The following is a 23,337-nucleotide window of genomic DNA, read 5'->3' as shown; positions in this document are numbered from 1 at the left end:
CGTTCTGAAAACACAACCCGTGGGTGTTGACGGACGAGAGAGCACGGAGCGGATCAGAGACAAAGTCCTGTGTTAGAGACGCTGAAGCCGTCTATTACATGGAGGTTATCTGTCAGTTTGTTAAACTCTCATCCGACATGACTTTGGCAAAGTAACAGACAGAGTGTCCCCAACTAGTTTGATCAAGTTTACTTAGTTTACTATCGATTTCATTCTTTTTATCTTAGCTTTTCAAAAACCTGTGAGGAACCACAGTGCATCGTTTAGACCTTGTTAAGACCAGAACCACTTTGACATCTTCATGAAATCAACCTTTTCTGCAGTTTTAGAGTTTCTGCACGTCAATAATTTAATTCCATCAACTTCAATCAAGCTATGTAGAAATCCTGAACAGAGTCAAAGTAGTGGGGTGCATTCAATTGAAACTGCAGGTCTCCACGAGGGGAGCTTCCCTCCGTGCTTCTAGCCCAGCTGTGCAGACTGAAGCCCGTATACAATGCCCTGACAGTGAAAAAGGACGAGCATGAATAAGAGAATTCATTTTAAAAAATCCATCTTTATTTCCTGTCAGATTGCTCCTGCTCTTGTGGAATGAGCACGGCTGATATATGGAAATGAAAGAGAGCGTTGCATTGGCAGCCTGGAGAGTTTCTGTGTGGCTCCAACTGGGGCAGCTCGTCTTGTTCCACCTCAGTGGAAGATTGATGACTTCTGGGTTCTGGAATCTGCACCTGTTTCCCCTCCTCTGCCCCCCCCCCCCCGTCTCCCTCCATCCCCCCTGTCGGTCCCTCTGCAGGCTATGCTCTATCTCCTCCTGTGCAGCTGCTTTATTGTCATTATTAAATATTAATGACACATCATGTTGCATTGTATAAAAGTTTAATTTCTTAAGTGTGAGCACATGTAGCAGCTTAGCAGAGAGAGTGAGCACATCATCTTCAGCAGAAGGCCGCAGCACATCCACTGAGACAGTCCCTGAAGGTTCTGCTCATAAGTCATACAGTTGAGGCCAAAATGATCAGCCCCCCAGGAATTCTGGAACATTTTCCTTAAATTCTGCCCAATGTTTGAATCATTGATAAAACTTGATATAATCAAACATTCACCAGTGTTCTTTAGTAGCTTTGTACATTTTGGAATGTAAAATACATTTTTAGGATAACTTTATATCAAATATAGTGAAAAATGGGGTGGTCAAAAATATTAGCCCCCATGTGAATTTTTACTTTCAAAACACACCTGAGCAGTCAGCTGGTTTCCTTACAACACCTGTAGGTCTGTTGGCTTCCTAACAACACCTGAGCATCCAATCAGCATTGAGATTTACTTAAGGGACTCCAAACAGGGCACTTGAACACATCATTGAGAGAGACTACTCTTACTAATCATGCCAAAGACAATGGAAATCAGTCTTGAGCTCAGAAAGAAGATAATAATAAGGAGAAAGGCTATACTGTCATGTCCAGGCGTTTTACAGTGTCTAGAACAGCTGTACGTCGCATCATTGCAAAGTACAAGGAGACAAACTCCCTAAGAAACAAACCTAGGCGTGGTAGAAAACACAAGACTTTGGAGAGGAAAAGAAGTCAGTAAGAGGCCCTTGACATCTGCCAAGATGATTGTTTCTGACCTGACCTCCTCTGGAGTTGATGTTTGAAGGAGCACAGTTGTGAGGGATCTTCATCGTCATGGGCTTCAGGACCATCATCCCAGAAGAACCCCTTTACTCAAAGAGGGTACATCAGAGCCAGACTGAGGTTTGCCCATAAACATTTGAAAGGTAAAGATGAGTTTTGGAAGTCTGTCTTTTGATCTGATGGAACTGTTTGGGAACATGGATGTTCATTATGTTTGGCCAATAAAGGGAGAGTCCTTCAACCCTTAGAACACGGTCCTCAGAATTAAACATGGTGGAGGGAGCATCACAGTTAAACATGGTGGTGGAAGCATCGTACTGTGGGGCTGTTTTGCAGCCTCAGGCACAGGGAGCCTTGTTCGGTTGCATGGCATCATGAAAAAGAAAGTTATGTTGACATTTTGAGGGATAATGTGAAGAACTCTGCTCTTAGCCTAGGCTTTGTTCGGTGCTGGGTCTTCCAACAAGACAATGATCCAAAGCATACGTCAAAATTGGTCAAACAGTTCTTAAAGGACACCAAAACCAAGGTCCTGGAGTGGCCTGCACAGAGCCCAGATCTCAATCCTGTTGAGAATCTGTGGTGGGTGCTCAAAGTGAATGTCCATGCTCAGAAACCATGTATTTTGGACCAGCTGGAACAGTTTAAATTGGAAGAATGGGACAAAATCCCTCCAGAGACATGTGCCAACCTTGTAAAGAACTGCTTGAAGAGGTTGTTGTCAGGTGTGACTCAGAAAGGGTGAACTATTGACTACTAATGACCAGAGGGCTAATCATTTTTGACATGTCTTTTTTATCTTTTCTTGTTTCAATTCATTGCATCAATATAATATCCCTATCAAACTTAGTGAACATTTTGTCTTTGTTATTTTGGAAACAAAACTGTAAACACTTGTTGTTAATGGTCATTTTCATGGATAAATCAAGGGTTTTATCTGATTTCACAAGGGGGGTTAATCATTTTGGCCTCAACTGTGTATCACTGAAGTATCAGTTTACACATGTCCAAGGAAATCTCACACCAACAGTGACCCTGTGGATATCAGAATATGTTTAGCACTCTACATATGCTCTGTGAAATATCAGATGAACATCTTGCAGATTACGGATGTCAGAACCAGCTTTTGTTAAGCTAAATCCTGCAGAGCATCAGCAGAATGGAGATGGACTGCTTTCCTAACGCTGCTCTGTACTCTCAGGGATAAAATCTGTTACATCATCAGAGATACCAAGAGGATTTATTTTACATTTCTACAAGTGCAGAAAACTTCAAGTTCTCATAATGTGGCATTCTGCAGCTGGCAGTGAGAACACAACGGTTCTGCTCCTCCATTAGACACCTGTGTCCCTGCACGCTGACAGTCTGCAGCGTCTCTCACGTCTCTGTCTGAGCAGTATTCTGGGTTTAAGACCATGACTAACTTGTCTGGTACACATCCACTGTCAACTCCCATCAGTTTTTACTCCGTGAACTTCCACTGCACCCACTTCAGCTGGAGAACAAATCCTTTATCTTTTCACTTCTCTTTGTGTGAATGAGTTTATGACAGCACGCATAAGAGACTTACAATCTGAGGCTTTATTTAAAATAAGGTTCAGTCATTTTGAATTTATAATCCAGCAAATTTCCTCCTTATCATAATAGCAGCATGCATAGCAGCATGCTCCTGCGACAATGACACAGCTGGAGTCTGAAATAACAGAAACAACAGAGACAGGTTCAGCAGAACGAGAAGATGTTCCTGCTTCAAGGAATCTCCAGAGAGGAAACATTTTCTGCTCCACATGAGACGCAGTTATCCCACAGTGAAGTTATGATTACTGCTCAATGCACAAAGTCCTATTCTGACAAACTGAGTACCTCTCTCTGAAGGAGCTGTTTGCATGAACACAATTATCAGACTTATATCCATCAATCTTTATTTGTAGAGCGCCAAATCACAACAAACATTATCTCAAGACTCTTTTACAAACAGAGCAGGTCTAGACCACTCTATGTCAAATTTTGAACAGAGACCCAACACCAAGACAGGATAAGACTCAGTCTGACCCCACCTTAATCCACCATGAGCATTGCACCTCACAGTATTTAGCTAGTTACAGTGGAGAGGACAAACTTCCTTTAACAGGCAGAAACCTCGAGCAGAACCAGACTCATGTTAGACAGACATCTGCCTCGACTGAGTTGGGTCTGGGAAGAGGGATAGAGGAGAATAAGAGAGAGAGGGAGCGGTGATAGTGAGACGAGTAGAGTCAGACAACTCACGTTTACTTAAAGGCACTGTGAGGAGTTTTGAACTGGCTGAGAAACAGACTGAAACTGATACTGATGCCTCTTCATGACCTATTAGAGTAAACAAGACCATCAGCAACAACACTGATGCCTGCTCTGTTGACGATTTTAATGCTTGAAACCGCTGTGAGGGGGTAGGTGTCAGACCGGATGATTGACATCTCACTTCAGAAACAGCATTTATTTGACTGTTCTCATGGAAAATAATCAAATTGTGTGATAAATTTGACTGTTGGAAGTCAACAGGATAATGTTTTTGTACAAAACACTACTTTTGCATGTACAGGACAAGAGATAAGAGGTATCACTTTGTCCCCAGGGGGCGCCAAAATCAATACAAGTCAAAAGTTCCTCACAGCAGCTTTAAGATAAAGTTTATTGCAACATACAGTATTGTGTTTGGCGTATGGGCTGCAAACCTCATTACTCCTGGTTGATTATTTAAATGCAGACATTGAGGAGTAATGAGATAGGACTAACCCCCCCTCAGAGCCCACAGGTAGATGCCGTGGAGGAGGTGGGTATGAAGTTTGCACACAGCACTGAGCAGGACAGCAGGAGCACTTGCAAAGCAGAGGCAGAGACAGGGAGACTTGCAGCTTAAATAGACCGCCAAATGAGGATGTTGAGATCAGCTGGTAGGGAGGGTAATGAGGTGTCAGTATGAAAGAGCGCAGCTCGAGTTGTCTGCCTGAACTAGCTTGCAGGCGGCGCTCCATTAGCTGTTGTCGCTGGAGTCCAGCACGTCTGTATCAGCTGGAGTCTGGAACGTCCACAGCAGGAGGACGTCTACGGCAGCTCAGAGGAACCTACGAGACAAGGGAGCTCAGGGACTCCAGAAAGGTCCATTGTTAGAAACTTTAATGGGACAGGGAGAGTTAAAGTAAGTTATATGTTATATTTCTCTGCAGCTTTACGTCATGTTATGAACCCCAGCCTTCAAATAGAGCTGACAGTAAACAAGCAAGACTGCAAGACTGTGTTAAAAACAGGATTCTGATGGTGTGAACCTCACACAATGGCAACTGATTCTCAACAGCAAAAGTGACACCCAATCCAAAATCTCACATGTCATATCCGCAGAAAGTAGTCTCTCTCATCCCCCCTCTGCTTGTTGACACTGTGGTAAAAACCTTAGTGTGGTCTCAGGCTGGTCATGAGAGTGGGGAAATAATATTTGCATTGTATGTCCTGCATTTACAGCACTTCCGGGATCCCCACACATCGTCCGTGTATTTCATCTCCTCCTCTCTATTCTTCATGTAATCATGTCTGTATGATAAACAGCAACATGTATCAGCTGTAGATTAACAGAACACGCTCTGAATCTCTGTGGAAAAGGAAACAGAGATCGTAGCGGGGCCGGAAGCAGCCCGAGGAGCTACTGGACCCCAACCATCTCTGAGAGGGCAAAGTGGAGCTCCATCCTGTCCTGTGATCCAGAGCAGGAGAGAGCATATCTAAGCTGCTGATCTCTACAAAGTCACTGAAACCAGAAGAGGTAGAGATAACAGCAGCAATGTTGAAAGCTGAGACATTTGACTAGTTTATATTTAAAGGTGAGTCAACGTCAAAGAGAAGAAGGAGAGCTGAACGAGGACAGAAATGTCAACATCAATATTCCTGCAGAAGTCCCGTTCACCTCGTCTGTCGTACCTTCAATGGAGATGTTACCTTTACAGATGGTCAGGTGGTTAGGAGGGCATGCAGGGAGACTCCTGACAGGATGAGATGGCCCACCTTGTTGGGATTTGCAGAGCCACCCACTCACTATGCATGATTCCTGACTCGGGAATAACGTATTTATTGACACAAAACCTTCAACTTGACACATAAGTTAAAGGTTTGTGGTGAGTTTTGCTGCACTTGGAGATATTCTGGTACTTTTTCTTCTGTGCTATAAGAACATTGAGCTCTGTAGTGAAGCCTTACGCTGGTGTAAGTGTGTTTAGATAAAAGAGATGTTTGCAGCTTCTCAACAATCACGATATACTGGTTAGAACATATTCCAAGATCATAGGATTGAAACTAAGAGATCTGATTGTCTTTTAAAACCAGAAAATCTCTGGAAGCAGTCCCTGTTCAGAGTTTGTCTGTACATTTTCCTGCAGGTGAGTTTTCCATCAGGTGTCTATATATTTCACCTTTTTTAAAAACAAACCTGAAGTCTGAACCCGTCATCCCCTCTGCCACCAGACAACAAACACTCTTCAGGTCTCCTCTTTCCTGGCAGACTGATCCCTTTATCCTGTTATCCGCCTGATCCCTTCATTGTGTTACCAAGTTTGTTTATTTATCAGAGAACTAGGAGAGTCCTCAGTTCACCTCAGGTAACCTCCCTAACCCCACTCCTGCTTCTGACTGCTGGAGAGTGTTAGAGGTTTGATTGAACGAGTTGAACACGCAGTGAGTTCACACCGAGCTATTGAGCAGGTTCAAGCACCAACAGATCTATTGAGTCCATAAATGTAGATATGAAGTGTTTGTGTGATTGTGAGAGCAGCTGGTTGATGAGCCTGGAGAGTCTCTTGCTGTACTCATGTCATCTCTTAACAACAGTGCAACTGAGCAGCCCTGAAAACTTAATCTTCAGGATCTCCAGGAGGACGGAGAGAGAGCTGTTAAAACCATAATCTGCTAAATGGACAACTCCAGGCGATTGTTTTCAGTAAGTCTTACAGTGAGCCCAGTGTTCAGAGTCAGCAGATATAAATGTATGAACCACATGTAGGCCTATGAGATGGTTAGTTAATGGATGTTTAGTGAAGGGTGTGTAAAAAAACTCAAACATGAAGTGAGAGAACTCAGAATCAGAGAGTCCAGAGCTCTGTTCAATATCCATCCCTTCTTATAAAGTCATCCCCGTCCAATAGACCCAACCCTGGCCCAGATTAGTGGGGGGATCAGGTTGGGGGATGAGTCTTACTCATACACAGTTAGAAGCTTAATTTAAAGGGATAGTTCATGTTTTTTTGTGTGTGTGCTTGTTTGAGGTACTTGTCAGAAGTATTACGTCCAAATTCCACCGTCTCTGCGTCCGGTCCATCTCTGACCCGTCACAGCACCGGATCTGATAGGTTTCTATTCTAGTCAATGTGTTAACTTCCACTGGATCAGCTCTGTTGTGTTCCGGCTGTGTCTCTGATCCGGCAGGTCGGAGTCCTCCAGATCAGATACGCAAGACTTCTAGTTTTGCCGGATCAACAGAGCAGATGGAGCGTGACAGGAAGTCATGTTTCACCAAAACAAAATGAAAACATCCGGTTAATTTTCAGAATAAAACACTCTGTGTTATCACCAGATCGTATTTCACTTAACTACAACAACAAACCAAAGTCATGATGAGCGGAGCCAGGCCTGGAGTCAACAGGTCAGAGGTTTTCAGAGGACCAGAAAGACAACATGGATGAGGAGAGGAGGAGGAGAATCCTTGATTCAGGGATTACTGCAGGAAAACCTCGGTCACATGACTCCAGCTGTCTGGTGATCCTGCTCCGTGGTGCATTCTGAAAACGCTGGTTGGTGTTGACAGACGAGAGAGCATGGAGCTGGACTGCAGCAGATCGGAGACAGACCGGACACAGATCTAGTGAAAGTCCCAGGTTACTCACAGGGGATCCCGTGTCAGTGAAGCAGACTTAGGTACACTAGACTTCATCTGTCCAAAGAGTTCCCTGCTGCGGGAGGCCTCCCTCTGGCACTGTGGGTTTGATGAGCACTGTGTAGCTGATAGCTTCAACCTCCAGGAAGTCATTCAGACTTTTCAGGAACTGCAATTTGAACACCACTTAAGTTTTGATCATGTCGGCAAAGTTATTAATTCTCCAACATAAGCCACTTAAAATGTTCCTGCTAGAACCTGCTTATTTGTTCCTAATGTGACTTTAACAGAGTGTACAGAGCGCTGAGGCATGTGCAGAAACTAAATATAAATACAATGAAATATGCAACAAAAATCAGAGTGCATCAGCAAATTTTGTTAAGTCAGTATGTATTTCACACACACACACACACACACACACACACACACACACACACACACACACACACACACACACACACACACACACACACACACACACACACACACACACACACACACACAGCACTGTTCTGTGTCTTAGCTAAAAAGTTATAAATTGCTGCTGTGGCCTGGTGTGGGTCTGCTGAGCCTGACTCGCTGTGATGCTGTCTGGCTCTTTAAGGATCACTGCAGTGGAAGTGGTCCTGGAATCCTCAGCAACTACAACACATACACTCACACATGCAAAAGTCCGGTGGCACACACAGAGTTGATTTAGTGTGTGTTCGAGACTCTATAAAAAAAATGACTGTTAATTATTAAAAATATAATAACACATCATTACAGACAATAGAGAGTTAAAGCAATAAAGGGAAACTTAACGACTCTCAGGTTCATGAAAAAGGTTCTGTTTTGAAAGTCTTAATAATTCAGAGAGTGTCTGATGGCCCTTTAGTGTATTAATCAGTTATATAGTCTATAAAATGGCAGGTCGAGCTCATGTAGAGATGAATATTCCCTCCATGAAACACCTTCATGTTACAGGGTTTGAACATGTGGAGCAGCTGGAGCTGTAAATGTTTGAAAAGCTGAGTTAACACGGAAGTTTAGAGATGCGTTAAGGTCATATTTGACATTTCTTTTGGTTTATTTCTAATTATAAATATTTATTGCAACAACCAAGAAGCACCACCAGGGAATTTTGGGCTCCATGAAAAAAATATGGCACGAAGTCTGATTACTTCACGACCTTAAACCACAACAGCCCTGAAACTGTAACACTGTGTAGACGTGGCTGCAACACTCTGCAGACAAAGGAATTCACTGTTTGATTATTTAACAAAGACTGAAGAAAAGAGCTGAAGACCATTTATTTAGTTCACATGTCATATACCTCCATAATATACATATACTGTATATATATATATATATATATATATATATATATGTATATGAACATTTTCTAAACAAAATAAATAATAGAGAATTCCACAGATTTTTAAAAATTTGTCGGTGAAACTATTATTTATAAGCTGCCATGTGTCATCAGTTCAGACTGCGGTGATGAAATATTTACTAAAATAACAGAAACAAGGAAGTGTGAGAGCTTTAGAGAAGAGATTTCCTCGTGCTTCTATTTGGGTATTTTTACTGCTTAGGTTGCTTCATTTCCCATTTTGATTTCACATGCTTTTATTTTGAAAGACTGAATACTGAACTTCCGGTCCACCCTAAAGTTTATGATAAACACAGCAAAAAAAACTCTTGTTGATTTCTGTAAAGAAACATCACTAGAGTCGGACTGATTATCAGAGTCATGCTGGGACGTATGAGGAAGGCTAACACATGCAGCACGGAGCAGGACCTCCGGACAGCTGGAGTCATGTGACCGAGGTTTTCCTGCGGTAATCACTGAATCAAGGATTCTCCTCCTCCTCTCCTCATCCATGTTGTCTTTCTGGTCCTCTGAAAACCTCTGACCTGTTGACTCCAGGCCTGGCTCCACTCATCATGACGGTTTGTTGTTGTAGTTAAGTGAAATACGATCTGGTGATAACACAGAGGGCCCGATCTACGAAAGGTTTGTGTGTATAAAAACATGTGCAAAGCTGACGTACTAACTGGGAGCACATGGGATTGCGTCTGTCAAATGAGCAAAATAGCACCCGCTATCCATTTAGCGTGTTTGCCTTCATGAATATGCAGAATACATGTAGAACATCAGAACGCGCAAAATACTGGGAGGAGGAGATGCAAATGTAATCATTTAGCACACGCAATGTGATCTATCAAACCTGAAGCAGATAGCGTGCGCTGTTTTTGCGTCTATATTTAGCACGTTTGAAAGGCAGGTGCAAACTGGCACAGCGTTACGCACACATGGCTGCAGTCACTGTAAAGCTCATCATAACATCGCTTTACAACATGCCCTCAAAAGCTGGGCTTACAAGCATTACTACATTGTTTACACACAGTTATGACATTTTGAAGTCAATCAAACGGACATGAAGTCTAACAAACCAACTGAACAACAAAACATTAGGATAATAATAAAACAACACAAATTCAAAGCAGTTCAGCACCACGGATAGCGACCGCATCATTCTGACACCCACTTTAACTTTTTCAAATAATGAGAGCACAGTAGGTCACTGTATCAACAGATATAAAGTTTAGTCAAATTGGCACAGCGGCCCACATGTTCACATATAAACAAAAAATCAATATGAAGTACTCGGCCTACTCACCACTGTTTGGACGAGCCTTACGCTCTGTGAGCTTGTCCACGATGCACTGTATGTCCATTTTCTTTGATCTGTCATTCTCAATGGACAACATGGCAAGTCCACTCAGTCTCTCCTGTCCCACCGTGCTCTTCAAGGGGTTTTTAATTAGTTTTAACTTGAGCGCTTAGAAGGTGCAACCATGAGAGTAAAAAATAAAAGCAGGGGCAGGGAAGTGCTTGCAGCAGTGAGTTGGGGTGAATTGCCTCAAACGTGTTCACAGTTCCATTTAAGCTGGTGAATCTTTGGGACAGTTGCTGGATGATGATATCAGGCATTGAAAACGTTCACCCGAAAGTTGCTCTCTGGGACAGCGAGACAACTGCCTTCATCAAAGTGATGCCTAACTTTTCTGGCCCTGGTTGTTTCAAAACTGCTATTGACTTCCCAGTAGCTAGAGCAAGGGGCAGACAGCCTTAATCAAATTGCTCTCTAAACTCAATCAAAACACTGATTGCGTTTTGGATTAGAGTAGATTAGTTTATTTCATCAGCAGATCTTCTGTTTTTTCTCACAGCATTCACCTTTTCACAGATGGCCTCCCAAATCGCATTTCTTCTGTCAACTCTGAGATGTCTCTGCTGGAGTTCACTGATGTGTTTATTTCCCTCCTCCACAAAGACCTCCAACTCCATGGCTTCAAACTGCATTTATAGATTAAGGCCACTCTGTTCTCTCAAACTCTACATGGTGACAGCCGATAGCACACGCAAAATCCTCGTAAAATAGGGCGGTCCTCACCACTTTTGCACTTGTTATCATTTCTGCACGCAGTCTTAGTAGATCACCCGCAACACGCCCAGAAATAACACGTGCAAAATTATTATTTGCACACGCAAGTTAGCGCTCGTTATCTGGGATCTTAGTAGATCGGGCCCAGAGTGTTTTATTCTGAAAATGAACCGGATGTTTTCATTTTGTTTTGGTGAAACCTGACTTCCTGTCCCGCTCCATCTGCTCTGTTGAGATTGATGCGTCTTGCTCCGGCATCCGGCAAAAATAGAAGTCTTGTGTATCTGATCCGGAGGGCTCCGACCTGCCGGATCAGAGACACAGCTGGAACACAACGGAGAGGATCCAGAGGAAGTTAACACATTGACTAGAATAGAAACCTATCAGATCTGGTGCTGTGACGGATCGGAGACGGACCTCACACGGATCTGGTGGAACTGTTGTCAGGGAGTTTATCTCACCTGGACTCAGTTATCAGGTTCATTTCTAACACTCACAGACTGGACTCAACTTCCATGGAGAGAAAGTGGATGACATACTGTCAACCTTTCTTTACCGTGTCTTGTCTTTATTTATTTTCTGCCTTTTCTGGAATCTTGACAGGATGCTGCATTAATCAGTCTCCACTCCTCACTCACTGTCAGGTAGGAGAGCTTGTGCCAGGTTCCGGGGCAGGACTGAACCACTTCATGTAATAGAGGGGGGGGAGAAATATAGAAGAAGTATCAGGGCTTCTGAGGCCCCCGTCTGTCCTGGCCTCTGAAGACAAACAAACAAAGAAAGCAGTACACAGATTAATCAGCTTTTTCTGCTCTGTAAGGCCTTTTAGCAGCGAGGCTCTGAGAAAAAAACCTGCATGATGAATATGCAACAACATCACAACAAGATAGAGTGAGAACGATTCAGATGAGACTGCTTCCTCTGATCAGTTACAGCATGTAGCCCTGACACTATCATACAGAATAAAGCTTCACAGAAAATGTGTCAAAGTTCTTATTTTCACGCGATCCGCTCCATCAGCTGTTTACTGCTCCCTGCTGTTGGTGTAATGACTCCATCATTACGTCCGGTGTCAAACTCTCATTAAAAAGGACAGCTTCTAAAAATAGGACTGAGCTCTTCTCTTTTCTCAGTGACACCTTTGATTTGAGATTGACATGCTCCTAATGAGCTAGTTAGTGTTAACAGTGCATGCAATATTAGAGGAGACACCTGTCTGTTTGGCTGAGAGTTTTCACCGTGTTACGTCCCGGCTCAGAGGACGCAACAAAAAACGGGAGAGGAGGCGAGAGATGTGCAAAATAATTATAAATGTATTACAAAAGGAAACAAGGGTGCATAAATAAAAGCAAACAGGAGTGCTGCGCCGTGATGCCCACACGGGATGAGATCCGAGGTGTGCCAGATCAAACACAGAGCCACATGCAGACTGGGAGAGCTTTTAATATGAAGGCCACACCGGGCCCAGGTGCAGCTTATCACCTTGATGCCCCAGACCTGAAAGACACAATCAAGCAGCAACACAGGCACACCTAGTAGTGTGGAGGGGTCGTCATACTCCCACCCTTAAAAAAAAGGAGTTCAGGCAGGAACACCACTATTGCAGTGTTGTGTATCCCTCTGCCAGCCAACCAGCCTGCACCCAGAACTCAGCAACTCCAGCAGTTTTCAGTCAGGTCCTTGGAACAGCTAGCAGAGCACTGCCAGAGGATCTCACACTGCGACCAGGTTTATAAGGGGATACAAGCTCAGAGATATAGAGAGGGGTGAGTCCATATTGTGCTTTAAAAGTCAATAAAATCTTAAAATCAATCCTAAAATCAACAGGCAGCCGGTGAAGAGGATGTGGGCAAATTTTTTTTGTTCCTGATAAAAGACAAGATGCTGCATTTTGAACTACGGTGGATTGATTTCTGACTGAGACATGTGTACAGAGACTCACAATAATCAAGACAGGAGGGTATAAAAGCATGAATGAGTTTCTGAAGATCCTTGGATTAAATTAAGGACTTGACTTTTGATATATTTCTGAGCTGATACGAACAAGATTGGACAACTTTTTTCTCCTGTGGCTCAAAACACAAATTCTGGTCAAAAATGACACCCAGGTTTTTGGCTGAGGGCTTAACATTATTTGTCAGATTACCTAGATTTGGGAGATCTGATCCCTTTTTGCCAGGGGGCCGAAAACAATGACTTCAGATTTGGAGTCATTCAGTTTTAAAAAGTTGTCTGACATCCAAGATTTGATTTCTAACAGACAGTTGTGAAAATGTGGGATTTTTTAATTGGTCATCATGTTGAAATGGGATGTAAAGCTGCATGTCATGGGCATAGCATTGATAACGGACATTACATTTATGGATGATATAGCCAAGGGGGAGCATGTAAATTGGAACATCTAATAACATGATACTCAAGAGCAAATGCAGCTGGTCAGAGCATGCACAGAAACTGTTGTTCCCACTGATGGTCTCAGATTGTTATTCCTTGGTATCTGTAACAATAACAGAAGGGATCCCTGCAGACCTTTTTGTTAAAGAATAACAGATTCAATAACAGAAACAGCCGCTTCATTGCTCTTAAGGCCACCACAGTCTCCACACATTGCTGATTCTCAGAAGCCTTGGCTCGTCATATTTAAGTGTCGTTGCATCACTTGTTAAGTTTGCATCGAGCACAACATTTTGGAAGATTGGAGCACAAAAAGAGACCACTATATATACTTTGTAGAACAGACTTACATGAGCAGATCAGAAGACTTAGCTTCAGCTGGACACAGGAGAACATGTTATAGTGAAGTCTTTTCAGAGATATGAAACAATTGAAAACACTCAGATTAAGTATTCAATCAATCAATCTTTATTTGTATAGCGCCAAATCACAACAAATGTTATCTCAAGACTCTTTTACAAACACTAGACCACTCTATGTAAAATTATGAACAGGGACCCAACACCAAGACAGGATAAGACTCAGTCTGACCCCACCTTAATCCACCAAAACTTCCTTTTAACAGGCAGAAACCTCAAGCAGAACCAGACTCATATTAGACAGACATCTGCCTCGACCCAGTTGGGTCTGGAAAGAGTGATAGAGGAGAATAAGAGAGAGAGGGAGCGGTGATAGTGATGAGATGAGTAGTAGTAGCTGTTGCCACTGGAGTCCAGCATGTCCGTATCAGCTGGAGTCTGGAACGTCCACAGTAGGAGGACGTCTACGGCAGCTCAGAGGAACCCACAAGACAAGGGAGATCAGGGACTCCAGAAAGGTTTCGCTCTGAGATAGGATGTGTCTAATTTTAGAAACATTGCGCATGTGGAAAAAGGCTGACCTTGAAATCTGCTGAATGTGGGAGTTGAAGGATAAATCTTGATCAAATAGGACTCCTAGATTCTTAGCAGAGGTGCTGGATGCCAGACTGATCCATCCAAGGTAGTTATATTATTAGAAAGAGTCTCTCTGAGGTGTTTGGGACCAATAAATATAATTGTTATTATGGTTATTGTTTTGTAACTGATGGAACATGCACAGAGTGAAAATGTGTTCCTGGTGTAAAGTGTTTTCATTCACTTGTTTGTTTGTCAGATTTGTGTGTTTTTGCACCGAGGGAAAGAGTTCCTGTACTTTTAATAACCTCCGGGATTTAACAGCCTCTGATTATCTTGGTTTGTGGGTGTTACATGTGCCTTGTAGGATTCTCAAAAACTGCTCTGAAAAGTCTGCAGTTAAGCCATCTTGCTGTGGGATTTGGAGGAATTTCAGTGTACCAGAGTATTTCAGCATCAGGACCACGGGGCGGAGAAATCAATAGCATAAAGGAAATGTTGACTCAGCTGGGACCGCTCTGAGGTTCAGAGCTCAGCGCACAGAGCAACAGGAGAAAGTTCACAGTTAAAATTATTTCTTCTCAAAGTTCAGCACGGAGCCCGGACGGCTCAACGTGCTCTGTTCATGGTGGATTAAGATGAGATCAGACTGAGACTGGTCTGTAAAATGGGACTGGACCTGATCCTGTCTTGATGTTTTTAATTATTATTCATCTCTCTTTGTTCATAAACAAAAAAGATGTAGAATGTATCGAAGTTCAATGTTTTACATCTGTGCCAGTTTTCTGTCTATCATCTTCAAATTATCACACTCCAACAACTTGGGCAACTTTTATTTATAAAGGCGTTTTTCGACTGGAGGAACTTTACCCCTGAACTATGTGTGTTTCAACCGGAGGAACAAGGGTCTAAATTTAGTTCAGGGGTAGATAATCTCCCCCCTAAAAAGCCCCTGCTAGGGGGGTAGTACTTTTCAAAGGTCCCGGACTTTCAGGGGGCAAGATCTGCAATGCTGAACGTGTCTGATTGGTAGATTAACCTCAGTGTTTTTATTCCTCCCTCCGTCCACAATAACATCACACACATCTGTGATTCACTTGATTTCTCTTTCTTTCATTAGTTTTGATTTGTTCTATCTTTTTTGTATGTGTGTGTACTTTTCAAAAGAAGAAGCTGTGATTCTCTTGATTTAGCAGCTTGTAACAGTAGTCTTCTCTCAGCCCACCGTGAATGCGTCTCTCCTCCCGGTGTTCCGGTTTTAAAAGTGACCCTGTAAACTGGAGACCTTCAGCTGAACGTGTCAGTGTTTGTGGAGTTTACACAGCTGTTGAAACACAGAGGGAGTTCCTGGGAATGCAAACTAGTTTAGTTTTTATTAAGATTTCTAAATATCCTCATCAGATATTTAATGATGGTCTAAAGACGTTTATGAGGGATGCATCCGGCTGAGAGTCTCCAGTTAACAGGGTCGCTGTTTAAACCAAAACACCGGCCGATCTCTGCCACGGCTTTTTGAGTTCAAAAGGATTTTAAAGGCGTGTTGAAACGTCTTTGCTACTCGCGCTTATCTCCTCTCACGTGTTGATTCAGTGAATCCATCTGTGATCAAATATAGCACCATCTAAAACAGCACCAGCTGAGTCTCTTCATGCTAACAAGCTAACTGTTGTGTTGCTCATAATGATATCTGCCTGTCCGTCTGCTTCTATGGTGTCATCTGTGATGAATGGCATTCCTCTTTGTTTTACTGCCCTCTACTGGTCTGGTGGTGTAGTGCATTTACTTTTATTTCCTCCATACGTCACTGGCCTGATTTGCACAATCTATCCGGGACTTCAGCCAGCGGTTGAAACGCAGACAACAATGGAGGCACAGGAACCTTTTAGTTCAGGGGAAAGTAGTTCTGGGGGCTAAAAGACCCCGGAACTGAACCTTATAAAACATGAACAACCCAACCATGAGCTCATTGAGATATCTTCTCTCAACTATGATATGTCGTAGCATTTGCTATAGGTTCACTGGTTAACTGGTCAGCACCACGAGCATTCACAACCTCTCTGGTATTGCTGCAATATCCCCTCGTCCTCTGCCTACACTGATCCAACAGCCGTTCACTCTGTCTCCTCTCACACAGCTAACCTGTACACATTTAGATGGGGTATTGCAGAGCGACACGATCACTCCAGTGCACAAGTATGTGGTGCTAAGAATGGCATAAACCATGACAGTGAAGCTACAGAGTCCACACAGAGAGATATACCAGGCTGAAGAGACTGAGTCCACCTTCTGCTTTCTTTTCTTAGTCAGCTCATTTCTCAGAAATAGATGGATTACAACGTCAATACTTGCATTATTAATACAAGAATACAAGTGTTATTTCAGGCTGAATCTTTATTCATGGTTCTGAAAGCCTGTCCTTTAAAAATTCTCTCTATCTTGTCAGAGATTATTCCAGCACTGGATGATTCTTTCTTTACACAACAACTCAGCGTGTGAGAGAACATACATCAGGATACATTTCACAGAGCTCCTAAAGTTGAAATAATGTGCTGTGACTTTGGAAATTGTGTGCTAACCAGTAGCACAACATGTCTGAAATGTAAGGTCATTGAGATCTTCAAGTTCAGTAATCCTCTCTGAAGTTCCCCTCCACTCACATTCTCCTTTCCAAATTATTTTAATACTGTGAGGTTATGTGCCTGACTGGACTAAAGCCTCTCCAGAGATCATATCCACACACACACACACACACACACACACACACACACACACACACACACACACACACACACACACACACACACACACACACACACACACACACACAAACACACAAACCAAAGCCTCTCCCGAGAGGCATTTTCACCATCTCTTGTTTCAGGAAGCACTGATCCATGCCAGCCCGGTCATGTGATGGCGAGCGGGCTGGCAGAGCACAGCGATGTCCCTCCTGACCTAAAGAGGAGTGTGGACTCTCAGAAAGCTGAGTCTTCCGTGAAGTTTCATTCCTTTGTCATTTCAAGTTCATTTAGCTTCTCGTGCATCACCTGACGATCTGCATCACGACTGCAGCGAGGTCACTGGATAATAAAAGTGGGCCAACAGGAGCAGAAATGCCACACTTGAGAGGAGATTCACTTGTTTCCAACTCAAGAGCACCCACAGCCTGCAGCAGCAGTTAGTCCGGGCTGAGCAGAGGCAGAGCTGCACACCATGGTCACCGCAGTGGATGATTCGAAGCCCTGATGTGTGTGGAGTTTGGATGCTCTCTGAAACACCAATGAATCGACTTATTGCTCAGGAGAAAGACGCCTTTCTGAGGCAGAAACAGACGTTTCATGTCTCTCTTTAAAACCTCCAGAATTCAGAGACTGAAACAGAAGAACACACTGAAATATCTGCTGTGAAGCAATACCTTCAAATTCGGACACATCTCCACTCAGACTGAAAGATAAGACCAGATGCTGGGGGTCAAAGGTCACGCTGATTAAATAGCTATTTCACATTTTAAAGTGCCTTAAGGACTTTGGTTATATGTGATTTATTATTCCCCCCCAGCAATCATGCTGTCTAATCAGCATCTTGGTATGCCACACATGTGAGGTGGATGGATTATCTCTGCAAAGGAGAAGTGCCCACTAACACAGATTTAGAGACATTGTGATCAATATTTGAGAGAAATAGGCCTTTAGTGTACATAGAATAAGCAAAAACAAAAGTGTTGTGTTTATATTTTTGTTAAGTGTATCTTGAAAGTAAAAGAAAGCATATATTTGTCTGAAGGATGTCAACGTCATTCTTATTTTCCTGCGATTTCAGAAACTGAAGAGCTGACAGGAGGAAGAGCTGGTGGACTTCGTCGCTGATTATATGTCAGCAAACTGCTGTGAAGTCCGGATACATCCACCTGAAGAGCTCAGTGACTCTCTGATCCAGCACCATGGTTTTCAGTGAGGACAGTGCTGTAGCAGGTCTTCCTCTCATCCTGTTGGATCATCTTGGAATTTAATCCTGTTGTCCGATGCTCACCTGCAGGTTGAATCCTGCTTTGGATGCATGTCTGTTCCCACCGTGGAATCAGCCCGCGCTCTGAACTTCACGCTAGCTTTTTTCCCCAGTGATATACCCTGATGATCACAAGGGAATATGCCACTCTATTTCTGGTGGGCTCTGTCTTCCTGTTGGACTACAGCTCCCAAGTTACCCTGCAGGCTCAGCTCCAGAGCAGAACTAAAGCCGGGGGGATGTCTGCCAGGGGCGGACCTGGAGGTAGTAAAGTGAGGCTACCTTCAGGGGAAGTGACGTCATCAGAGGGCAGGACGAGGCTCAGAGGACACGGGAGGTCCAGGGTCCAGCGGATTAAAAGAGGATGGGTGTGGAACCAGTTCTTTGTCCTGGAGGAGTACATGGGGTCAGAACCGCAGTATGTTGGAAAGGTAAGAAAACACATACCCTGTATTCATTATTTGAAGTCTGACACGAGCCGGACTAAAGATGTTGCAGCCAACATACAGTGGACATCAAAAGTCTCCACCCCCTGTTAAAATGTCAGGTTTTGTGATGCAAAAATGAGACCAAGATAAATCATGTCAGAACTTGTTCCACCTTTAATATCACCTATAACATGAACAATTCAACTGAAAACTAAAAATTATAATCTTTTAGGGGGAAGAATAAAAACTAAATAACTAAAATAATGTGGTTTCATAAGTGTACACACCCTTTAACTAATAACTGTTTGAAGCACCTTTTGATTTTATCACAGCACTCTGTTTTATTCTAGGAGTCTATTAGCATGGCACATCTTGACGTGGTGATATTTGCCCATTCTTCTTTATAAAAAAGCTCCAAATCCATCAGATAGTGAGGTCATCTCCTGTGCACAGCCCTCTTCAGACCACCCCACAGATATTCAACTGGATTCAGGTCTGGACTCTGGCTGAGCCATTCCAAAACTTGAATCTTCTTCTGGTGAAGCCATGCTTTTGTTGATTTGGATGTATGCTTTGGTTTGTTGTCGTGTTGGAAAGTGAAGTGAAGTTCATCTTCATCTTTCTAACGGAGGTCTGGAGGTTTTGTGTTAAACTGACTGGTGTTTGTAACTGTTCATACTTCCCTACACCTTGACTAAGGCCCTGGTTCCAGCTGAAGACAAACAGACCCAAAGCATGATGCTGCCCCCACCATGCTTCTCTGGTGTTCTTTATGTGATGTGCAGTGATGTTTTTATGACAAACTACAAAATAAAACAGGAAACACAAGACTAGACTAAGAAAACACGGGAAGAGACATGTATTAATAAACACTTAAGAGAGACAAAGGAGAAATAATACAGAATAAACATGGGCAGGAACCAAGGCATGAAACACAAGAACTAAACTAACCAAACCATGACATGGACTCAGTTTCATTTAGTATGTGTGAATTAAAAATATAAAAAATGAAACTAATAAATTTGAGTTGGGGAAACTTTAAAATAAAAAAATAAAAAAATAAATTGAGAAAACTGAAATCGTATTTATAATAATAATAATAATAATAATAATAATAATAATAATAATAATAATACATTTTATTTAAAGGCGCCTTTCTCTGCACTCAAGGACACCGCACAGATAGAAATATATATATACACGAATTCACATTAAAGGAAACAAAATCAGAGTCAGAAATGAAATCAATATAAACTAACAAGGGGTAAGAAAAAAATAGAAACAATAACAAAATGACAGTGCAATTGGACTCAGATGGAGTAGGCGGTTTTGAACAGATATGTTTTGAGTTGTGATTTGAAATGGGGGAAAGAATCTGTGTTTCTGAGTTGAGGTGGTCATGAGTTCCAGAGACGGGGAGCAGAGCGGCTGAACGCTCGGCTCCCCATAGTGGTGAGACGGGCGGAGGGGACAGACAGGTGTATGGAGGAAGAGGATCTGAGGGAGCGGGAGGGAGTGGGAACATGGAGGAGGGGGGCGAGGTTGTGGATGGTCTTGAATGTCAACAGAAGGACTTTGAACTGAATGCGGAACTGAACAGGGAGCCAGTGGAGCTGTTGGAGGACAGGAGTGATGTGGTGGATGGAGGGGGTTCGGGCAATGATACGGGCAGCTGAATTCTGGACCAGTTGGAGTTTATGGAGGGATTTGTGAGGGAGGCCGAAGAGGAGAGAGTTGCAGTAGTCCAGACGGGAAGTGACAAGGCTGTGAACAAGGATGGCGGCAGTGTGGGGGGTGAGGGAGGGGCGGAGACGATTGATGTTACGAAGATGGAAGTAGGCAGTCCGGGTGATGTTATTGATGTGTGATTGAAAGGATAATGTGCTGTCAAGGATGACACCCAGACTCTTAACCTGGGGGGAGGGTGAGACGGAGGAGTTATCAATGGTGAGTGAGAAACTATTGGATTTGGATAGAGTGGATTTGGTGCTAATGAGGAGAACCTCGGTTTTATTACTGTTTAATTTAAGGAAATTTAGGGTGAACCAGGTTTTTATTTCAGAGATGCAATCAGTGAGGGAGGTGGGTGGGAGAGTGGACGAGGGGTTAGTGGTGAGGTAGAGCTGGGTGTTATCTGCGTAACAGTGGAAGTGAATGTTGAATTTCAGTTATACTCAAAAATTGTATTTCCGCTTTTGAGCTATTTTAAGTTGTTCGGGTTTACAGTGTGTGTTCCTGTCAATCACAGCTGTATCTGATTTGGAATTTCAAAATAAAATCAAATTAAGCATACATTTATTTTGAAATTCTGAACCAGATATAGCTGTGATTGTCAGGAACACATTTTGAGGTGTTCTCAAAATCACTTGAAATACAGGATTGTTACAGTCAAATCTATATTAATAGTTACAGTTTTCTCCCTGATATTGTGTCGGGTTGCTATACCTTGCCTTCAGCTGAAACAGAGGTGTGTACAGGTTGTGCTGTTTGCACTCTTCGATTAGACCGCATCCTGACTGTCAGCTGTAATTCACAGTCCAGATCCAGCCCTTTAAAACTCCCTTTATCTCTGACAAGTGTGTCTGAGGGGTGAGGGTCAGGCTGAGGGGGGTTTACTCTGAAGCCTTCCACTCCTCTTTGTTGTGCGAGTCTCCTCTGTGAAGGCTGAGCCCGCAGGATCGATGGCCGCTCGTCTCTGTAATTGAAGGCAGTGTTGGAGTGGAGGAAGTAAGAAAGTCTGAGAGATAAATAACAGCCTAAAGACTCTTACTCAGGTCGAGCGTTAGACAACACAATGCATCCACAATGACTTTAACTCCTCCCTGAGAGTGGGGGGATGACTGTGCAGGCTCTTCCCTCATCACTACAGACTTGTCGGTTCAACATGATGCGAGTGTGCATGAAAGGAACTCTAGTGTTTCTTATATTTGATCATTGATTTACACACACTACATATTTAAGTGTAAAACATTAATGATCTAAATCAGGGCGTGACATATTTTGGGAATGCTTGGGGGGAAATGGTCCTGACTAAATGAGCTGACAGATTTACTCTTCTGTTCTTCCATCAGAGCTAACCTGAGAGGACTCCTTCTAACTGCACACAGATGTTAAATAGCTGTAATTAGAGCAGTAACTTTGTCTTATAGAACTTATTCATGACCTCTCAGTCTGTATCGGTGTGAGCACACGCTGCTAAAACTCTGATGTATCACAGTTATACAAACAAGAGCAAAGACTTTTATTAAAACATACAGCTTCACATCAGTGCAGCGTTTTGTATCCGGTAAGATCTTCACACTCACAGCCAAGAGAGCAGAACCCACAACCAGTCTGAGTCCCACACATCCAACCACAGAGATGTGAAAGAGCTTTATCGACTGGCATCCCTGGAAGTATTAAGAGGAGCTCAGGTCAGGATGAGGCTGTGGATGTGCTCAGGTGGCAGCAGCCTCCTCTGCAGGAGGTCTAAGACCTGCTGCCAATGCACGCAGAGGGAGTTTGGGTCAGAGGCAGAGAGAGACCAGGAACTCGGCTGGCCAATCAAATGACCTGGATTTGAGTCAAAGTGTCTTAGCATGGCATGTGGGTGAGTTCAAGGCTGCCAGCCTGCCACTGGAGCCAAGTTTGGCCGGTAACAATCCTATCAAGCCGAGACGTGTCAACCGTTTATCCATCAGTATGTTTAATCAACACTCCAGCTCTTCGTCCATGCTAACAAACCTCACTCCTGTAACACAAAGTAAAGGATGTGGACACTCTGTCAGGGGAGTATATTTAAATGACCATCAGATGAAAACCTGCAGGACTCTTCTCTGTCAAAGATGAATCCAGAGTAGTGATGTAGAGGAGTTTCCTCGTCTTCCACTGTTTGAATCCATTTCATTATTGTACTTTTTTTTGGAAGCTTCATTGAATGAGCAGCCTGACTGTGAGGAGTCTCCTCAAAACAAATCCTCATATCACACTAGATTCATTCTGCTGCGTCTGGAAATTGATTTGGCACTTTTATGAGAATCCTGTTTGCTCACATTCTGCATTTGTGAGATGATTTATATTTGATTAATACAATTAAAGGACAAAACATGCTATTATGCAATGTAACTAACACTGTAACGTGAGTGTGAGAAAAAAGTCTTGTAAATGATGAACTGAAGAAGGGGAGCTGTCCATGGTGCTGAAACTCTGCATTGGAGTCTAGAGCTCCAGATAACTGATCACATGTTTTTAAACTGTGTGTTTATGACAGAAGTAAATGTTTCTGAGGGACACCTTGATGCAGATGTTTTGTTCTGTCACCATGGTCACATGGTTAATATGATGGTTCAGGTTGTAGATAAAGTGACCGCTGACACATGATGTGATGCATCCTCTCTGCATCATAGTTGTGTGTGTTGTTTTAAGCGACATCTGATTTATTTGATGAGCAAAAAAGACATCAGCGATGGTGATCATTATATACTTTATAATACTTTTGAAACTAGAGTCCAACCAGAGGGGTCACACAGGACCACCAGATCCGTGTCCGGTCCGTCTACGATCCACTGCGGTCCGGCTCTGTGCTCTCTTGTCCGTCAACACCCACCAGCTGCGTTTTCAGAACAC

General features: G+C 43.1%; 1 protein-coding gene across 1 annotated transcript in view; it reads left to right on the top strand.

Moving 5' to 3' along the window:
• The first annotated feature begins 18,169 nt into the window (after positions 1–18,169).
• The window catches only part of LOC117826174 (cadherin-12-like), a 133,226-nt gene continuing 128,058 nt past the window's right edge, over positions 18,170–23,337 (top strand). Inside the window, exon 1 of the mRNA XM_034702061.1 lies at positions 18,170–18,735. Coding sequence (XP_034557952.1) covers positions 18,430–18,735 — 306 coding nt within the window. The 5' untranslated portion in view covers positions 18,170–18,429. The remainder of the gene's footprint in view (positions 18,736–23,337) is intronic.

Source organism: Notolabrus celidotus, chromosome 15 (genome assembly GCF_009762535.1).
Source record: "Notolabrus celidotus isolate fNotCel1 chromosome 15, fNotCel1.pri, whole genome shotgun sequence".
Classification (NCBI taxonomy): Eukaryota; Metazoa; Chordata; class Actinopteri; order Labriformes; family Labridae; genus Notolabrus; species Notolabrus celidotus.
The sequence above is the reverse complement of the archived record's forward strand: the minus strand, read 5'-3'. Positions and strand labels throughout refer to the sequence as shown.